Source organism: Ahaetulla prasina, chromosome 3, assembly GCF_028640845.1.
Source record: "Ahaetulla prasina isolate Xishuangbanna chromosome 3, ASM2864084v1, whole genome shotgun sequence".
Taxonomy (NCBI): domain Eukaryota; kingdom Metazoa; phylum Chordata; class Lepidosauria; order Squamata; family Colubridae; genus Ahaetulla; species Ahaetulla prasina.
The window spans coordinates 70,859,324-70,881,361 of NC_080541.1; the positions used below are offsets into that span (position 1 = coordinate 70,859,324).

The following is a 22,038-nucleotide window of genomic DNA, read 5'->3' on the forward strand; positions in this document are numbered from 1 at the left end:
CTTTGCTTGTCGAAAGCCCCTAAGGAGGTCACAATTGGTGATCATGTGATCAATCCAGAATGCTGAAACCACGGTAAATACATGTTAATTACAAAGTGTCTGAATTTTGATCATATGACTGCCGGGAAGCTGTGATGGTTGTGAGTTCAATGATCATAAATAACTTTTAATAGCACCAACTTAGAATGCAATGGTTGTTAAACGAATGGTCCAAAGGTAATAAGTTTATCTGTATCAGTGCTTCTTTTCTGTGCCTCCTCTTAACTGCCTATGTCTTTGGAATGGGGAAAGAAAGTATTAGGAAGATCAATGGAAGAACAGGATAAAATGAGTGCAGAGGAGGTGGAGAAAGACAGATGAAGAATCCCGACATTCCTTTATTCGACTCAAAAGATGCTGCCAAACTAAGAAGATTTGTTCCTCCATAATTTAACCTGGTTTTCCATTTCCCATTTCATGTACTTGTCTAATCTGTATAGCACACAAGAAGAAGATAGCACCAAAGTACTTCAGGTTGCAAGACACTTTCTGATGATGAAAATGTCGGAGGTCAATAAGGTTGACTTCAGAGTTGCAAAAAGACAACCAAAGCAATAGAAAAATGTTAATTGAAACACTTTGAATATATACTGAGTTGCGTAAACTAAGCATTATAGATGGCAGAATTAGTTTTTTCTTGGTTCAAAATGTGAATTTTCTATATTTCCTTTTTCTTTTTAGAATATATTATACGTCTGCCTTGAACCCACCTCACAGGATTGTTGTTGTGTGTGTGGAAATAGTAGGATGGATTCCTATTGTATGTTGCCTTAAGCTTTTGAATGAAAAATGGGGAATACATCTAAGAAATAAACAAATAGGCTTATAATCTAAATCAGAACGTGACTCTGATCTTATCTGCTGTTTAAGAAAATTCTACCTATATAGCTATAGGAATATATATTTAAAACAAGTTTAATTATAATTAAATTAAGAAGTGAGTGTACAAAATTCAAGATTTTTCACTTTAATTATAAGGTTAACCAGGAAGACATTAGCAGCTCCTTCCTTCCTTCCTTCCTTCCTTCCTTCCTTCCTTCCTTCCTTCCTTCCTTCCTTCCTTCCTTCCTTCCTTCCTTCCTTCCTTCCTTCCTTCCTTCCTTCCTTCCTTCCTTCCTTCCTTCCTTCCTTCCTTCCTTCCTTCCTTCTTTTCCTTTTTCTTTCAGATGCCCTCTCAGATAATTAGACTAACAGTGGACTCTAACTGAGGTCAAGCTTTGCAGTGTGCTTCTTAACCACTTAGGTTGTTCAGTGTAATGGATGTTTCATTGTTATTTCATGAGATGTGCCTTGATTTAAAAAAAAATGCTTTAGACAATTTTCAGTACTGTACAAGTTATAAGCTTTGAATCAAGGCTGTATGAGGTCAAGCCATTTTACCCTGTGGAAAAAAACAGACCAGCACAAGCATTATTCAGTCTGTTTGCATTTCTCCATGAGACAAAAGTTATCTTACTCACTTTATTCTTAAAACAACCATGCTAGTTCCTTATTTTGCAGAAAATTCAGTCAGCCTCTCTTACCTTCCTTTTCTTTAACCCCACTATCAATACCAATTTATGAACCCTCAGACTCTGTCCACACATCTAAAATAGGATTTCTCTGTAAAGCAGGCAATCTTTAAGATCCCCTATAATTAAATTCGCTTCTCTCGCATACACGGAAAAAGTGTTGTTGGATTCATAGGAGTCTTGTTCTTCTCACATCAGCATGAGTATGTAGTACATAATTTTTCTAAGTGTGAGTGGTAGCCCCTAAGAGGGTCATGAAACAGCCCATGGAGTTTGCCAGAGTGTGTCTTTCTGATGCAATAGTACACTATACGCAAAACAATTCATTGGTTCCAGAACCTTCTACGAAGGAGGTATAATAATGCTAGAGGCCAGGAGGCTTTTATGTACTGCTGTAACATCTGACAAACCCTTGGTCTGTAGAGAGAATTACAATGGAGGGGAAGGGAGGATGGTGATAGAATAAAAGAATGTGGAAAAGGATTTACAAGTACCAAAATGGAGGCTAGAAAAACAAAGGAAATGAATTGTGAAGGGGGCATCAAAAACAATTTACTGTTTGCCAATATTTTTTAAGTTGCAGTATTTTAAGAACAATGTGAGAAAAGCCAATTTAAGGTAAAGAAACACAGTTCTTTTTTTTCTCTCCATGACTTTACTGAATGAGACAAGCTGTTTTGTGAAACACAATGAAACCAGAATTCTGGCCTTAGACAAAAATAGTCGAGTTCATCCTTTCCATGAAAAGCATAATTTCAAATGTTGTTTTTGTTGCTTATTCCCATAAATGGCTTTATTTTATAAACTTGCTTCATTTGATATATGGATGAAAACTTCATTATTAAAAGGAAATGGTATCTCCATTTCTTGCCTAACCCCAAAGAAAAAATAGGTTTTATTTAGGGGAAGGGAACTGTTTGCACTAACCTAGTTTCGTTTTCCACTTACATTTTACACTGTCAGGCAAAATTCTTAAGATTTAGTTGAAGTGGAACCATTGATGTGTACTCCTTGGGTGTGGTGATTTAGCCAACTATGAATCCATCCAACAGTAATCTAGTTTAGCCCAGTTTCACCCTTTTATTAAGAAGAATGTTATAAGGCTTTGCTGAGGAATAGCCACACTATGTTTGTGGTATTTCCGTGATTTACTCATAATACTTTATCAAGTAAAGATTCTAAACCCTGTGAATCTTTTCTGAGAAATTTCTAATATAGCCCAGACAAGAATTGAATAAAGAATTATAGGAGATCTGTAATTTATTGCTGAGATGTCCTGAAACCTAACAAGCTGTATCACACAAATATTATTGTTTTGCAGTAATTTTTTTCATATAATTCCTGGTAAAATATCAAACGCAAGAAAATTCTATTGTATTGAGATGGTCTCTTGGGTCAGAAGGCCTGCTAAATAACATGGAGCTCACAAGCAAAGTCAATATTAAAAATAATCTAAAAAAAACTAATCGTTATTTTTTTCTATTTTATGATCAATTTTATACTCTGTCTTTCTATTTGTATGAATAGTAGCTTAAGTCAGCTTGTCAGTTGAAATTTATTTCTTTTTGAAGAGTTTATTCTATTTTTTTGTGTTAGGTATGATGGTAATGTGGAGGGAAAAAAGAGCACCAAGGGCATATTGAAGCCTGCTGAATACAGAAAATATTTACTCAACCTTCCTAGTTCTTCCCCACCAGTTTTGTCACCTGAAACCACAAAGAAGCTGCTACTTCCTGTCATTACATTTTTCACTACAATTATTAATTACTGACTGATTATCAAGAGTACTTCAAAATATTTCTTTACTCTTTCAGAAACAAAGACATGATTGAAGACTTTGTAAAGACTTTGTGGAGACACTTTTAACAACAACTGTCTAGATTAATGACATTTTGATAGGACTTCAAATCAGACTTCAGTAATGAAACTTGGAAGGAATATTCACCTCATTCAAAATATTTATACGACTACACAGTTTAAAGTATTAAAATCACACCACGGCTACTTATAATCAGTCCAGATGGGAGGCAGAACTTGTGTGTGTGTGTGTTTATAGCAGAGACAAATCTACAGTAGTTAGTATGGATAAGGATGTAGATTAGAAAGTATGATAATGTCCTTCACAAGGCAACTGCAAACCATTTCTACATTATGCAAAAAAAAAGCATCTATGCATCTATGTAAGTCACCAACTCTTGACCTTAACTTCAAAAATAACTTGATACTTAACAGATTAACAGAGTTGGAAGGGACTTTATAGGTCATCTAGTCCAACCCCCCCCTTCAAGCAGGAGACCCTACACCATTTCTGACAAATGGCAGAATCTTCAATCTTTTCTTGAAAGTGATGAAGCTCCCACAACTTCCGAAGGCAAGCTGTTCCATTGGTTGATTGTTCTCACTGTCAGAAAGTTCCTCCTCATTTCTAGGTTGAATTTCTCCTTGGTCAGTTTCCATCCATTATTCCTTGTCTGGCCTTCAGGTGCTTTGGAAAACAGCTTGCCCTCTCCTCTCTGTGGCAGCCCCATAAATATTGGAACACTGCTATCATGTCTCCCCTGATCCTTCTCTTTACTAGACTAGCCATGCCCAGTTCATGTAACCATTCTTCATATGTTTTAGTCTCCAGTCCCCTAATCATCCTGGTGGTTCTCCTCTGCACTTTTTCTAGAGTCTCAACATCTTTTTTATATTGTGGTGACCAAAACTGGATGCACTACTCTAGGTGTGGTCTTACTAGGGCTTTATATAATGGTATTAGTAACTCACTTGATCTTGATTGCATCTCTCTGTTAATGCAATTTAGGATTGCATTGGCTTTTTTAGCTGCCACTGCACACTGCTAACTCATATTTAGCCGATTATCCATTAAGACTCCAAGATCCCTCTCACAGTCACTGCTATTAAGCCTGGTTTCCCCCAGTTTATATATGTGCTTTTGATTTTTCTTACCTAAGTGTAAGATTTTACTTTTTTCTACATTGAATTTCATTTTGTTAGATAGGGCCCAGTGTTCAAGTCTGTCAAGATCCATCTGGATCTTAAGCCTATCTTCTACAATGTTAGCTATTCCTGCCAGCTCAGTATCATCTTCAAATTTAGTGAGTTCCGCTTCTATTCCCTCATCTAAGTCATTTATGAAGATATTGAAGAGTACTGGGCCTAAGACGGAACCTTGTGGCATTCCACTGCTTAATTCTCTCCATGTAGACTTAGATCCATTAAGGACTACTTGTCGAGTATGGTTTATCAGACAGTTGTGAATCCATCTGGTGGTGAAACTATCTATCCCACTTTTTTCTAGCTTATGAAGAAGTAGGTTGTGGTCTACATTGTCGAATGCCTTGCTGAAGTCTATTATGTCGACAGTATTTCTCTGGTCTACTAATTTAGTCACTATGTTGAAGAATGAAATAAGATTGGTTTGGCATGATCTGTTTTTAACAAACCTGTGCTGACTGCTAGTTATTACTTTACTCGTTTCTAGGTGTTGGCAGATCTGTTTTTTTAAAAAAAATCTTTTCCAGTATCTTCCCGGGTATTGATGTTAGGCTGATTGGTCTGTAGTTTCCTGGGTCTGGTTTTTTTCCCCTTTTTTGAAGATGGGAACCATATCAGCTCTTTTCCAGTCCTCTGGTAGTTCCCCGGTGTTCCAGGATTTTTGAAAGATGTGGTGCAATGGTTCTTAGATGACATCTGCCAGCTCCTTTAGAACTCTGGGATATAATCCATCAGGTCCTGGTGATTTGTATTCATCAAGATCAGACAGGTGTTCTCTTACTATTTTTTTGCTTATTTTAACTTTTATTTCCAGTCTGTTTTTTACAGTTATGTTTCTGGAAGGTTGGGCTATAGTATCTTTTTGCGTGAAGACTGATGCAAAGAATGAGTTAAGCAGCTCTGCTTTCTCTCTATTGCCTGTTACTTCCTTGCCGTCTTCTTTCTTTAGCAGACCGACTGTTTCCTTGATTTTTTTCTTGTTATTTATGTTTTTTGTTATCTTTGACTTTTGTTGCAAGTCTTTGCTCATTCTGAGCCTTTGCTTTCTTGACTTTCATTTTTGCAGATTCTGGCTGTCTGCTGATATCCTTCCTTAGTTATGTGTCCCTTTTCCCATTTTTTGTACTTGTCTTTTTTTCTTTTAATTTGTCAGAGAGATCTTTGTGTAGCCATGCTGGTTTCTTCTTGGATTTCTTGTTTTTCTTTCTCAGCAGTATTGCACTGGTCTGTGCTTTTATGATAATATTTTTCAGGGTTTCCCAAGATTCTTGAGTTGTTTTCCCCTTTAGGATTTTCATCCAAGGAATCTTTCCCAAGTTCTATCTGAGTTTATTAAAATCAGCTCTTTTAAAATCTAAGACTCTGGTATCATTTTTTTCTACTGCTTCCGTTTGTGTTATGTTGAATTCTAGTATGACATGGTCACTCTCACCCAAGGTTCCTGCAGTTTTAACTCCCTCTATCACTTCTTCTCTGTTTGTTAGTATTAAGTCCAATATGACTGTCCCTCTAGTGCCCTCCTCTACCTTTTGGACAACAAAGTTGTCAGGTAGGTTGGTTAGGAACCTATTTGATTTTTCACTTGGTATAGAATTAGTTTTCCAATTGACTATTGTGTGATGTCCTACATATGTCTGTTAGTTGATTGGAAAAAAGAATATCTATTTTTTTCCCTTGATTGGGTGGCCTATAGTATAAACCTATGGCCATGTCATTCTTTTTGTCTTTTATGATGACCCATATGCATTCTAGGTGGTTTTTGTCTTTGGTTTCATGCAATTCTGTAGCAATATAGTGTCTTTTACATACAGTGCAACTCTGCCTCCTCTTTTATGATGTCTGGTTTTTTTGAAGAATTTGTATTCCTCTATCTATCACTTTCATATGACTGTAAAAATCCCTAAAGCATTTTGCTTGATACTTTTTAAAAGGTAATAGAATTGTAATTGGCATAAATCACTCTTCCACATCTTAAATAATTCTCAGCATGAGACCCACTCTATATGCGTACATATCACTTAGCATAGTTTTTCACTGAACCCTTTCATTCCCGACATGAATACAACAAAATCAGAAGCTAATACTGAGTAATATTAATGCAGTGAGGTTCAATAATCAGACCTGAAAGAGAGTGAAGGCATTGAGTGAACTCAATGGAATTAATCGGAATTGGAAATGAGTGTTCCTTAGAAATAGGGTAGTCACAAGATTACCAGCTTCAAATTGACAATTTCAAGTTTGGTGTGTGTGTGTGTGTGTGTGTGTGTGTGTGTGTGTGTGTGTGTGTGTGTGTCTTGATTCACCTAATCTGGATGAGTAAAAAGACAGCTCGGAGAAAAGAATCCTGTCATGAATTCTCCCTCTAAAATTTAATCCTGGGATTTAAGAGTACCTAAAGGATACTGAACTGATTTGATGAATTCAGCAACAGTGGAACTGACAACATTGAAGTTGAAGAAGACTGATTACAAAAAAATAACTCAAAATTGCTGGAAGTAGTTTTGAGGTGGTCATAAACCCTTATTCCTCATCTCCTCCTTTAATTTTGTTTTAAACTGGGTTTCAGTGGGCAGGCTTTTTAGAAACCCTTGTGCATTTGTGTGAATTTTGTGTGATGCATCAGTTAAATCCATAGATTCACAAATGTATTATTAAATAGATTGGATCTGCTGTTGGTTAGATTGTGATTCAGATAGAATCATATTAATTCCAGCTCCTGGAACTAATCTTTTTAATGGTCTTTGAAATGCAAGTATTTTGAACAAGTATTTTTTTTTCTTTTCTCGTATATATATATGTATTGGCTTAATGGTTCACGTTATCCTGATAGAGTTCCACAAGATTTCTAGGGTTTCGTAAACTCTGCAATCTACAGAAAGATCTGCTGAAGTCGACCCTGATTTTATCCTTGGTCCTTCATATTGATTTCTGTAGTCATAGGTAACTGTTCCTAATTATAATGATGCCAAAATAACTAAACGTGTTGTGTTGACATGACAAAAGTTTATATTTTCATTGCAACATTGCGTGCAAGTACTTAAAGAGCAGAGCTTGTGTCATAAAGCACGTTTTAACACTTGCTTCCTGCAGATTGCTTTGTCTGTGATTCACACATAAGAGTGCACAGGTACCTGTGCAGAGCCTTTAGAAGGTCACAGCATTGTAATACTTTAGTCACTCCCAAGTGGCTTGCTGCAATGTAATCTACCTGGAGCTGCTACTGTAAACTATTCAGATGATGCAGCTGGTCCAGAATGCAGCAGCACAGGAAGTTATGGGAACCTCAGTACTCCCATGTCATACCTCTGTTCTGTGAGCTGTACTGGCTCCCAGCATGCTTCCAGGTGGAATTCAAGGTGATGGTTATCACTTATTAAATCCTCTATTTCATGGAGTCAGGTTATTTGTAGGGACTACCCCTCCATAGTTGTTTGTGCCTATCCCGTTAAGTCTTCCAGTAGGATATCACTTCATATAGAATCCCAGAAGCATGTCTTTTATGTTGCAGTGCCTGCCCCCTGGAACGCCATAACTCCCAAGATTGCCCTTGACCCTTTCAATATATCTATAAAATCAGGCGAACTTGGACTACGTGTGTAATTGCTATTGTTTTTGTCTTTTTACTTTTTTATGCATTATGTTTTTTACCTTTCTTCATGTAAGGTGAAATTTGTAATTTTGTGTATATTTGTTTGCAGATGGTTTAATACTAAAAAATAGGGAAAAAAATGTGGTAATCTGAAATCCAAGGAAATCCTTGAGCTTGTAGCTATTATTTGATTTGGGGAAATACAATCTGCACAGTGTCGTAATGATAAGGCTTCACCTACAAATCATGTTGTAACATGTAATGAGAGATCTGTATTTCCAAACACTGACCTACTTGCAAGGATAATGCTTTTCCTTACCTTTGCCTTCTCAGTAATTTGATCCTGTTTTCGAACTTGATTCCCCATGATGATTTCTAGGCTCCTTCCAGAGCTACAATAGAAGAATATTTTTTAAAAAGATGGTTAGAAGCCCCACAATGATTTAAGTGTGAATTAGACAACTATATTGTCCTAAAATTTATACCCCCTCTAAGTCTATATATACTATTATGGAAAATGTAGTTTTATGATTTTATAGTTCATACTATGCTCCAGGCTTGGGAAAAACTGCGGCAACTTAAAATGCTTTCCCCCCCCTCCCAGTTATTGCAACCAGTTCTGAGATCAATGTCTTCCTTTGGTATAAGGCAGCTTAATGTAGGTATAGTGACCAAAGCAAATTGTAGTGCTTAAGAGGTTAGTCCCAAGTTATTTGCAAAGCATGCTTCTGAGGCAAAACCTCTCCAAACTGTAAATCACTGATAAATCTAACAATTGATATATCTGACACTGATCATTATAGCACTAAATTAAACTGATCCAATAAAAGCCAACAATATCTCTTTATACGTTGGTGTGAACAACTTTGTTTTGAAGAGTACAGGAGATAAATTTCATCTATGTAGAAGTACAGGAATGTATTTATCCTGTGAACATCTACAGACGATTGAGAAGTGTTTCATGTTTGACAACTGTTTCATGTTCCTCTTTTTAATCCAATAATGTAAAGCTCTCTACACACAAGGACACATATTTTAAAATGATGCATTGTCATGACAAAAAAATATTAGAAATGTATTGAAGGTGAATTAAAAGCTGTACCAAACTAAGAAAATGTTTTGCAGAAAAGCTTTCCATTTTTTAAAATTTTATTTTCAGAGTGCTTTTAAACTTTTAATTTAGATTGTCATGAAAGGTGTCAAGAAATCATAAAGTTTTGTTTTTTTTGTTTCACAGTAACTATAGTAAATATAAGAACCTCATAATCAACCCATGAAAATTTCACTTGACATTTATTTTCCTCAAAAAAGAAAAAGAAAAAATGCTTTTCATAAAATTCAATTGAATGAATTTTATTTCATAAAATTGAATGAGACTGGACGAAATCATACAGGTGGAGAGAGAGAGAGAGAGGGAGGGAGGGAGGGGGAGAGAGAGAGAGAGAGAGAGAGAGAGAGAGAGAGAGAATGAATATTGTTTCATATAAGGGTGGTTGTACTAGTCCTACAGGTAGTCCTCGAATTACAACAGGAATCACTGAAAAAGTGATTTATGATTATTTTTCACACTTATGACTGTTGTAGCATCCTCATGGTAGTATGATCAAAATTCAGACTCTTGGTAACCAATTCATATTTATGATGGTTGCAGTGTCCTGGAGTCATGTGATCACATTTTGCTATATTTGGATAAGCAAAGTCAATGAGGCAGCCAGATTCATTTAACAATTGTGTTACTAACTGAAGAACTGCAGTGATTCACTTAACAACTGTGGCAAGAAAGTTTGTAAAATGAGGCAAACTCACTTAACAAACAATTGTGGTTGTAAATTAAGGATTACCTGTATTTCTAGATAGTGCATATAATCTTTCTGAACATTGTCAGCTATTTCTTCATTAACTTGCTCAATGATATTGAAGTTTGATAAAATGCACAGTTATTAAAGGATTTTAAAACCACAGTGAGAGTAGATTTAAATCCATTAATAACTGTGCATTTTATCAGATTTCTAATTATCAGGAAGCATTATCAAGCGCCCTACATTTTTTCAAAATCTGGCATATGAATGATCCAGCTGACCAATTAATAAATAGTAAGCAAAGTCTGGCAGTTGGCAGACAAGAAAACATTAAGCAGTTAATTTTCTGTCTTTGTAGTATTCAAGAAAGCTATTAAAATATCAATAAATGAGAGTGGTTGGCAATAAAACGAAATATGATGGCCAACTTTGTTCATATTTAATTATTACCAGAAAATTTTTAAAAGGTTGTGTTTTCCCCAATGAATTCCAAAAAGTATATCTGATTCTTTCTAGAGATTCATATTTTTACCAAGAGTAACTAGTATATTTTTGATGGTAGGACTGAGGAAGGTAAAGGATGGATGGCACTCTAAAGACTTGACAGAGCAAACAAGTGCAAAAACAAATGAAAGTTGAGCCCAACAATTTCTTTATTTAATCATTGGATTTCAAGGCTGCCTGACTACAAAAGGACTTGGCTTTTTGGGTGGCTTACAGGTTTTTAAAAAATGAATTCTAAGCACTGTTTCCAAAAACTCAGTGAAAAAAAATGCTGGGAAGGGAAAACTGGGAAGGCATGCTATGAAATAGGCTTAAAGTAATTATAAAAACACATACCATCCTCACAGCCTGGACAAAGGAACAAGAAAAACTCCCATCCCACTTATTATAAAGTATTCCTTGCTTAACAGACATTCATTCAACAACCATTTGAATTTATGACGGTGCTTAAAACGTGGAGCTTAGAACAGTCCTTATAATTGCGGTGGTCACGGTATCGCCATGGTCACAGTAGGGGCCATGGTGACTAGATCACAATTTCAATGTCTCAACATCCCCTGGTCACATGATCACCATTTCCAACTTGTACTGCAGGCTTCCCACAACCAAAGTCAATGGGGAAGCAGAGAGGAGATGGAAAATGATGACTACCTGACATTCATGAGCCGTGGTGGCGCAGTGATTAGAGGCTAATTCTGCTGCCTGTTGTCTGCCTGCTCAAAACTGACTCAACCTTTCATCCTTCGGTAGGCAGTAAAATGAGGACCCAGATTGTTGGGGCCAATATGCTGACTCTGTAAACGATTTAGAGAGAGGGCTATAAAGCACTGTGAAGCAGTATATAAGTCAAAGTGCTATTGCTATCATGCTGCCAATTTCTACCTATAACAATGTGTTTAGAACCAGGGCAATAGAAAGAAATTCCATTCTATTTTGTTCATAACAGTACTATGATTGAAATATGTGATATTTGAAATTGGACATTTTTAAACCCACTTTTATTTTGCACATTTTCCTAATACATGAGGAAGCTTTTGTAGAGGATAGCAAAGTACAGAGAAAAGAGAAATATCAGTGGTGGGTTTCATTACCAAAGTATTTGCTGAACAATGTCTAAAGCATACATTTGCATTGTATGCCCATTAAAAAGTGTAAAGATTCCTACCCTGAAAGAGAAAAACTTTAGATAAAATCACATCTGATATATATCAGATATTATATATATATATGTGTGTGTGTGTGTGTGTAGGTCTTTGGTTATTCGGGTTTTCTCCCACGTAAAATTGAAGGCTTCAGCTTCGTGCTTCTGGGAGCAAAAGCACGAAGAAGCACGAAGCTGAAGCACGAAGATGACGAATGAGACTTCGTCGAAACGTCGCCAAGACACTTCCAATTTTACGTGGGAGAAAACCCGAATAACCAAAGACCTACATACAAACACCCGCGAAAATCTCAGAAAACATATATATGCACAAGTATGAAGCCGAAAGCACCAGCCTGAAGATGATGAGTGAGACCTCGTTGAAAAGTCGCCAAGATACTCTCAATCTTACACGGGAAAAGACCCGAATATGCCAAGACCTACATACCTATACCCGTGAAAACCTATGAATACACACACACACACACACACACACACACAACACACACTGATTAAAAATAAACTTCCACACAGCAAATGAGTAGGATTTTTTTTAAAAAAAGAGAATATTGCTCAAAGTATTAAGATCTTCATCCAAGAAATCCCAGCTATTTATCAGATAATTTCAAAACACAGAATTCTGCAGAAATAATTCTGCACTGACGCTAACAGCACAACAAGCTGCTCCATTGTTAACATGAAAATCAAAGATTAATAAAGGAATCCTTAGAGTAAGGATTCTAACAAGCAAACACATCACTTTTAAATGTTCTTTTATTCAAATGAAGCATTTAATAGTGTCATAAACATTAGCCTGTCTAAAACCATAGAAAGAATTTTAATTTTTAATGAGGATTTATTAATAACACGTTATTTTATTTTTGGTGGAAAAAACCTATTTCCCCATTAATTCAGACAATACGCCAATGAGTTAAAAACAGATGAATTGTTCTGCACTGGAAAAGGCAACCAACCAATTTAAAGATTCAGACAAGTTAAATGACCTGTTCAAGGTCTAGCACAGAGGGAGGATGTCCCAAGGCTCAGATCATAGGTGGCTCTGCTTTCCTTTCAGTAGGTCAACTTTTTTCTATCCCTCTTTTCATTCCCTTCCTAGATTTTCTCTTTACTCAAAGATGGATCCATTAGCACAGAGGTAAGTTAATTTTATCTCTTCTTCTGTGTCCTGATAGTCAGTCTGGTGGTATGAACCTGAAAATTGAAAGTCAGGCCCACCCCATCACACACACACACACACACACACACACACACACACACACACACACACACACACACACACACACACACACACACACACAAAATTAACTTAAAGATAAAATTTCACTTGAGGCAACTTTGTAAGCTGATGATTTCAGGGACATGTCCACATTGTTTCCTTTTCAGCACCATAGAAGTGGGGTTTTTTTATTACCTTCTTTTATTTATAACCATTATTACCTTCTTCTGCATTTGTTTAAACTTGCCAGGCTAGTCTACAGAATTCAGATTTCTTTGAGGTTTTCAAATCTAGGTACGAATAAGCTCTAAGCTTGCTTACATTTTTTGAAATAACCCAAAATCAACTAGAAATTGCCTCTTGCTATGGCCATAAGAAAACCAATCCAAATAAAATCATACCTCAACCAATAAACGTCATATCCATCCATGACTATAATTTTCTGAGCTCCTTGTACCTCAAAGCCTTTAAACGCAGTTCTTAGCCATTAAAAATATTCCAGTCTTTCTACATGCATTTCCTTTCTTGCAAATGTGGATTCAAGGTTCGATGGTTCCAACTATTGATTGAACAAGCATTTTCAGGTCAACATTAACTATAATTTATTAGGATGCTTGAAAATGACATAATGTACATAGTTTGCATCCAGTGTAAAGTTAGTTAGGGCTGGAGTCCAAACTGAATATGGTCCAATTTTATAATAGCTTTATGAATTTATATTAATGAGCCACAATAAAAGCTAGATGGTTCCAAAAACATGCTAAGAATAAGGAGTTACAGAGAAGAGTTAATAAAGCTGAACCATGTTTTAGAACTGTGTCCAAGTTTAGATTTGGGAAGCCTTTTCTGGTTAAATCAGATAAATTCAGTTTTCTCACTACACAGTGAGCCTATGAAATTTTACCATTTTCCTGGAACTTGGAGAAAGGGTTACATTCCACCTTTTTTACTAATACAGGTAGTCCTCAACGTACAACAGTTCATTTAGTGACCGTTCAAAGTTACAATGGCACTGAAAAATGTTTCTTATGACTGTTTTTCATAGTTATGACCTTTGTAGCATCCCCATGATCACGTGATCAAAATTCAGGGGCTTGGCAACTGGTTCATATTTATGACCTTTGCTGCATTCCAGGGCCCCGTGTTCCCCTTTTGCGACCTTCTGACCAGCAAAGTCAATGGGGAAGCCAGAGGCATTTAACAACCAGGTTGCTAACTTACCAACTGTGGTGACTCACTTAACAACTGTGGCAAGAAAGGGCATAAAATGGGGCAAAACTCATTTGACAAATGTGTCACTTAACAAGATAAATGTTGGGCTCAATTGTGGTCGTAGTTTGAGGACCTGTACTACAGGGGTGGGTTCTACTTACCTTTACTACCAGTTTGCAGCAGGATCGCGCAAGCGTGCTTGTTTCGCTCATGCATGTGTGCGTGCTTCTGTGCATGCACAGAAGCTTCCTGATGACGTCAAGGTAGGTGGGCGGAGCGTACGGATGGCTTTACTACCGGTTCGCAAGAACTGGTCTGAACCGGGGGCAACCGGTACTAACTGCTGTACTAACCTTTTATCATTTCTACTCTGTTCGTTGTTAAAGTAGCTCCAGACAGATACCATCTTTGTGCTATTAACAATGACACTGAGATAACAGGACCTTTTTGTGAACCTATCTTTATCCTTGCGTTCTTCATGCACTGGGAAAGGCATGTGTACAGAGATGCTTGCTCCATATTTCCATGCTCCTGCCACAAAGCAGATGTGTCTCCTGATATATGCAAATGGGGATGGGCGGACAAGAGAGTTCAAGAGAGATAATAGTACCACCTCTGCAGGCCCACCATGCAAAGAAGAGCCCCTGTACAATTAATGCAGAAGTGTATTATTAGAACTCATAACAGACATAACCCCTGGGTTTAGCAGCAAAACCTTAATGTGCAGGATTGAAGGTTCTTCTTTTTTTTTTTTCAGAGAAAGGCAGCACTTCCAATCATCATTTAATGAAACAAAGATGCTTGTCTCTACACTCCTGCTCAAAGTTTATCTCCAATTAACATATGCAAAGAATGAAATACTTTTAATATGTTTGGATAATGTGATTCATTTGCCCTTCTGCTCATGTACTTGCTTCCCCCCCCCTTTAATTACAGAGAGGTTGGTTGTTGGTTGCTGCAATCAGTCACATACGGGGGAGATAAGAAAAATATTTTTATAGTAGGATTGCCACCTGGTCTGTTTGAAACCAGTTTAACCGCCCTGTTCACTTCCTTCATCTGTTCTTGTCACTGAACCACAATACTGCGCATTTACCACGTTTTACAGTTCTATCCACAATCATGCAAATCAGCAGAGGCCAAACACACATTTCGGGTAAGCTGGCATGAAATATGAAAGCAAGTCTGAAATACCATCGTTTTCCCCAAATGAATTTAACCCAATCTGTTGTCAAGATTAATTCTGTTTTGCAGCAAAAACAAAACAGAGTACATTTGAAGGACAATTCGCAGCACATCGCAGGACTATTTGTACCTCTCTATCCCAACAATTTCACTGCATTTCTTGACTGGCAAATGAAATGACTTACTCATTTTTGAAATGGCAAGTTTATCTATTCATCAAAAAAATGACTCAACGTGGTTTTTTTCTGTGGCATGGATTTTAAAAATATTTTGGAACATTAGAAAATCATTAACTACTCTTTCCCCCAAGGTAGATTTAAAAATCTGTTTGACATATCTGACATATACGGAAGCTTTCCACTTTTTTTCCTCTATTTTGTTTGCTTTTGTAGCTTTTACTTCATGTACTTGTTTCCTTATATTTATTTTGTCATTTCTGTTTGTAAAACTTATTAAAATAAAGTATTTGACTAAAATAAAATAGAGATATAACAACAATAACAACCACAAAGCATGTGAACCAATTCCACTGGAATTGGTTTTGATCTTTTGATGACCCGTTCAGGTATGCAAATCCTGGTGCAAGTATCAGGTAATAAATTGTATATCCATCCATAGTATACTCTATTAAAGGATAATAGATATAAATTGTTGCTGTTACCAATACATTAATATCTAGAACACTTCCACTTTGTTAGTATATTAAACTACCCTACTAGAGAAGGGAACAAGGGGATCAGCCATATTGGACTTAATTCTCACTAATAGAGATGAAATGATAGAACGTGTTGAAGCTACAGGAACCTTGGGGGCAAGTGATCATGCAATACTGGAATTTAACATTATGCAAACACAAGTAGTAGAACAAAGTCAAACTAGAGTCTTGGACTTTAAGAGAGCTAATTTCGATAAACTTAGAGAGAGTTTGAGAATGATTCCATGGATGAGAATCCTCAAAGGGAAAACAACTCAAGAAGCTTGGGAAATTTTAAAAAGTGAGATTATAAAAGCGCAGTCTAGTGCAATACCAAAGAAGAAGAAAAATAATAAATCTCAGAAGAAACCAGCATGGATGCATAAAGAACTATCCGACAAATTGAAAGACAAAAAGGACAAGTATAAAAAGTGGAAAGAGGGGCAAATAACTAAGGCAGAATATCAGTAAATAGCCCGAGCCTGTAAAGATGAAGTGAGGAAAGCTAAGGCTCACAAGGAACAGAGGCTAGCGACAAAAGTAAAAAATAGCAAAAAAAGCTTCTTCCAACATGTTAAAAACAAGAAAAAAGTGAAGGAAACAATTGGCCCATTGCTGGGAGAAAGTGGCAAGAAGGTGACAAGCAACAAGGAGAAAGCAGATCTACTTAACTCATTTTTTGCATCTGTCTTTACACAAAAGGAAAAAAACAATCCAACCTATCAAAAACAGCACCACAGAAAACAGATTAGGAACACAAGTTAAAATAGGGGGGGAAACGGTAAGTGAACACCTGTCTACCCTAGACGAGTTCAAATCACTAGGACCGGATGGATTACACCCCAAGGTTCTGAAAGGAACTGGCAGACGAGATCTCAGAACCACTGAACTATATCTTTCAAAGATCCTGGAGCACAGGGGAACTGCCAGAGGACTGGAAAAGAGCTGATGTAGTTCCCATATTCAAAAAAGGGGAAAAAAAACAGATCCAGGAAACTACAGAGCTATCAGACTGACCTCAATACCAGGGAAGATTCTGGAAAAGATAACCAAGCAACGAATCATTGAACACCTAGAAGCAAACAAAGTAATAACCAAAAGCCAACATGGGTTTGTCAAAAACAGATCATGCCAGACTAATCTCATTGCATTCTTTGACAAAATTAGTGGACCAGAAGAATGCTGTCGTGATATATATATATAATGCTGTCGATATAAAAAAAAACACTACACTACTAACCAGAGCGTATAAAACATTTGCTAGACCAATTCTTGAATACAGCTCGACTGTCTGGAATCCATACCACATTTCTGACATCAATACAATTGAACATGTCCAGAAATATTTTACAAGAAGAGTTCTCCACTCCTCTGAATACAACAAAATGCCTTATGCCACCAGACTTGAAATCCTGGGTTTAGAAAATTTAGAACTACGCTGCCTTCGACATGACCTGAGTTTAACTCATAAAATCATCTATTACAATGTTCTTCCTGTTGAAGACTACTTCAGCTTCAATCACAACAATACACGAGCACACAATAGATTTAAGCTTAATGTTAACCGTTCCAATCTTGATTGCAGAAAATATGACTTCAGTAACAGAGTTGTTAATGCTTGGAATAAACTACCTGACTCTGTGGTCTCTTCCCAAAATCCCCAAAGCTTCAACCAAAAACTGTCTACTATTGACCTCACCCCATTTCTAAGAGGTTTGTAAGAGGCGTGCACAAGAGCACAGGCGTGCCTACCGTTCCTGTCCTATTGTTTCCTTTCATTATATCCAATTAATATAGTTATTACGTACTCATACTTATATATATGCTTATATATTGTATAGTTATTTCATGCTTATGCTTATATATACTGTGTAACAAAAATAAAATAAAAAAAATAATTTACTTGGACTTCAGTAAAGCATTTGATAAAGTAGACCATACCCTACTACTAGATAAAGTAGAAAAATGTGGGTTAGACAGCATCACCAGCAGATGGATTCGTAACTGGCTGACCAACCGCACTCAACGTGTAGTCCTCAATGGAACTACATCCACATGGAGGGAAGTATGCAGTGGAGTACCCCAAGGCTCTGTTTTAGGCCCAGTACTCTTCAACATCTTCATCAATGACTTGGACAAGGGGACAGATGGGGAACTCATCAAATCTGCAGATGATACCAAGCTGGCAGGAATAGTCAACACTCCAGAAAATAGGTTCAAGATACAGAAGGATCTTGACAGATTTGAACATTGGGCGCTATCTAACAAAATGAAATTCAACAATGAAAAAACTAAGGTTCTACATTTAGGCGGGAAAAAAATGCCTTGCTCAATAGAACTCATCAAATCTGCAGATGATACCAAGCTGGCAGGAATAGCCAACACTCCAGAAGATAGGCTCAAGTTACAGAAAGATCTTGACAGACTTGAACATTGGGCGCTATCTAACAAAATGAAATTCAACAGTGAAAAAAGTAAGGTTCTACATTTAGGCCAAAAAAACAAAATGCACCAGTACCGTATATGTGGTACCTTGCTCAATAGTAGTACCTGTGAGAGGGATCTTGGAGTCCTAGTGGATAACCATCTAGATATGAGCCAGCAGTGTGCAGCAGCTGTTAAAAAAGCCAACACAATTCTGGGCTGCATAAACAGAGGGATAGAATCAAGATCACGTGAAGTGCTAGTACCACTTTATAATGCCTTGGTAAGGCCACACTTGGAATATTGCATCCAGTTTTGGTCGCCACGATGTAAAAAAGATGTTGAGACTCTAGAAAGAGTGCAGAGAAGAGCAACAAAGATGATTAGGGACTGGAGGATAAAACATATGAAGAACGGTTGCAGGAACTGGGTATGTCTAGTTTAACAAATAGAAGGACCAGGGGAGACATGATAGCAGTGTTCCAATATCTCAGGGGCTGCCACAGAGAAGTGGGAGTCGGGCTGTTCTCCAGAGCACCTGAGGGTAGAACAAGAAGCAATGGGTGGAAACTGATCAAGGAAAGAAGCAACTTAGAACTAAGGAGAAATTTCCTGACAGTTAGAACAATTAATAAGTGGAACAACTTGCCTTCAGAAGTTGTGAATGCTCCAACACTGGAAATTTTTAAGAAAATGTTGGATAACCATCTGACTGAGATGGTGTAGGGTTTCCTGCCTGGGCAGGGGGTTGGACTAGAAGGCCTCCAAGGTCCCTTCCAACTCTGATGTTATGTTATGTTATGTTATGTTATGTTATGTTAATAGTACCTTGCTCAATAATAGTAACTGTGATCTTGGAGTCCTAGTGGACAACCATTTAGATATGAGCCAGCAGTGTGCAGCAGCTGCCAAAAAAGTCAACACAGTTCTGGGCTTGCATAAGCAGAGGGATAGAATCAAGATCACGTGAAGTATTAATACCACTTTATAATGCCTTGGTAAGGCCACACTTGAAATACTGCATTCAGTTTTGGTCGCCATGATGTAAAAAAGATATTGAGACTCTAGAAAGAGTGCAGAGAAGAGCAACAAAGATGATTAGGGGACTGGAGACTAAAACATATGAAGAACGGTTGCAGGAACTGGGTATGTCTAGTTTAATGAAAAGAAGGACTAGGGGAGACATGATAGCAGTGTTCCAATATCTCAGGGGCTGCCACAAAGAAGAGGGAGTCAAGCTATTCTCCAAAGCACCTGAAGGCAGGACAAGAAGCAATGGGTGGAAACTAATCAAGGAGAGAAGCAACTTAGAACTAAGGAGAAATTTCCTGACAGTTAGAACAATCAATAAGTGGAACAACTTGCCTGCAGAAGTTGTGAATGCTCCAACACTGGAAATTTTTAAGAAAATGTTGGATAGCCATTTGTCTGAAATGGTGTAGGGTTTCCTGCCTGGGCAGGGGGTTGGACTAGAAGACCTCCAAGGTCCCTTCCAACTCTGTTATTATGTTATGTTATGTTACACTGAAATATATTGATGCAAATCAGTAGTTTTGGAATCTGGAAATAAAACAAATTGCTAAATGCAATTCTGTCGCTTAAGTTTTCCCAAACACAGTCATCCACGTTTCAGCAATGTTTGAAGACCACAAAATGTCCTAAAGTTCGGAACTATACAGTATATAAAGCCATACTTTTGTTATGATAAACCCATCATGGCTTTCATTGTATTTACCATCACATCATTTCCTGGTCATTTATTTCTATATATATTAGCAGATTATTTCAAATGGTTTTAATGGCACTGGGATCAGACGTATTACACTTGTTGCAGACTGTGTTTTTCAAGCTTGACTTTTTACAGAAAGTCAGATTCAAACTAACCACACAAGTTCCTGTTTGGTGTCATGGAGGAGAACATTCAATTGCTTGCTATCTATGCAAAGGCACACCTCCTGGCTGCACTTCCCTTTTCTTGGTGCAATTCAAACAGACCAGTTTGTTCTACATGCCTTACTCCAAAAGGCACGTGGTACAAGATTTTGAAGCTTTTCAACAATGTTTTGACAAACTCCTTTAAAACACAAAACCATCCCTCGATTTTTCAGTTAACTGCGTAAGCTTATGACATGTTTGAAAACAGAAGGAAGACTCCTATTGCTAGTTTTCATTAACTGGAAATTGAAAAGCTTGGTTTCATGCAGTTGTGAGGTTTTCGTTCTGTTTAGCCTGTTAAAAAGGCCGAAGAAGATAAACAATGAAATAAAAAATATAGATCACTGAATTGAAAGCATTGCTTCTTCCGTTGTTCTAAATCAGGGGTCTCCAACCTTGGCAACTTTAAGACTTGTGGACTTCAACTCCCAGAATTGAAGCAAAGCTGGCTGAGGAACTCTGGGAGTTGAAGTTCACAAATTTTAAAGTTGCCAAGGTTGGAAACCCCTGTTCTAAATAATGCCTTCTGCAACTTAATGCTCCCCCGACCATCATCGTCACTTGGGACATTTGGGGAATTCATCTTCCAAAATTTTCTACTCCATTTGGATAAAGTGTTAGGGTTCCAAGTAATGCACTCATAACAAATAGAACTCCCAAGGCAAGCAGTTTCCTCAAAGAACAGGTTTATTGGATATATCATATTGGCACAGGCTGGTGAAAACCGACTCTAAAGGTTCCTGCGGTTTTCACCTAATTAAAAGTTTTCCTTCTTTCCCAAACTATCAGTCACATGGTCCAATCAAGGTGCTGTCCGGTTACTAGGAAACATCATTCCTCCTCCCTTCACCTGTGGGAATGTCCTTGATTCACAGGGGAACAATTTTGTTTTGGCTACAAAAACCCCAGGTATCTCTACTCCCCCTCCCTATCCCTCAATACCATTGTGGCAACACTGAAGTCTCCAAGATGGCCTCAGCCAGGCTCACTTCAGAGTTGACATAAAGACTGATGAGTTCTGGGAAATGATGACACCGGGTTGGGAAGTTCTAATAGAAAACCTGCTATAACATTCATTAATTTGGCTTAACCTTCACAAAGTCAATTGAAATATATCAGCCATGCATTAGTAGGGTTAAAACACAATGTAAGATAGAGAAGGAATATTGAAAGGGCTCAGTGGGAAATGATTGATGGGGCTTGGGGCACATCTGTACAAGGTCAGGTGCAGCCTCTAAAATATTCTGTGTCCATTATTATTAGTAGGCAGCCATGATTCAAACCAAGTAAAACAACTCTGTACTAAATGTTAAGAAAGAGCTTTCACAAGAAGCAATTAAGAGTGTTTTTAATAATATTTGGACGGTGAAACAGACTGCCTGTGAATGATAAGTACTTTGCTGCAATGAACATTGACCATATATCCATCCAATATGCTCTAGTTTATTTTATTTATTTGAGTACATATTAGATAATATATATATGAATAAGCATGAATTGAATACATAAAGTGAATACAATTAAAGGGAACATTAGGACTGGGACGGTAGGCACGCTGGTGCTCTTATGCACGCCCCTTACAGACCTCTTAGGAATGGGGTGAGGTGATATTTCTATGAGGGACTGGAATAAATAAACCCTTTTAGATATCCCTGATATATGTATACTTACTATTCAGTAACTGTTGCAATTTACACGATGTGGTGTAACTGGCACATACATGGTACATAAATACTTCATGACATAATGGACAGAGATGAGGGCGGCT

At 37.3% G+C, this 22,038-nt stretch overlaps 1 protein-coding gene across 3 annotated transcripts in view; it reads right to left on the reverse strand.

Annotated features, from left to right (window-relative positions):
• MBP (myelin basic protein) overlaps positions 1-22,038 on the reverse strand; it is a 166,108-nt gene that overhangs the window by 95,606 nt on the left and 48,464 nt on the right. For all 3 annotated transcript variants that reach the window (XM_058178976.1, XM_058178975.1, XM_058178978.1), the window contains exon 2: positions 8,459-8,531. In XM_058178976.1, coding sequence (XP_058034959.1) covers positions 8,459-8,506 — 48 coding nt within the window. In that variant the 5' untranslated portion in view covers positions 8,507-8,531. The remainder of the gene's footprint in view (positions 1-8,458; positions 8,532-22,038) is intronic.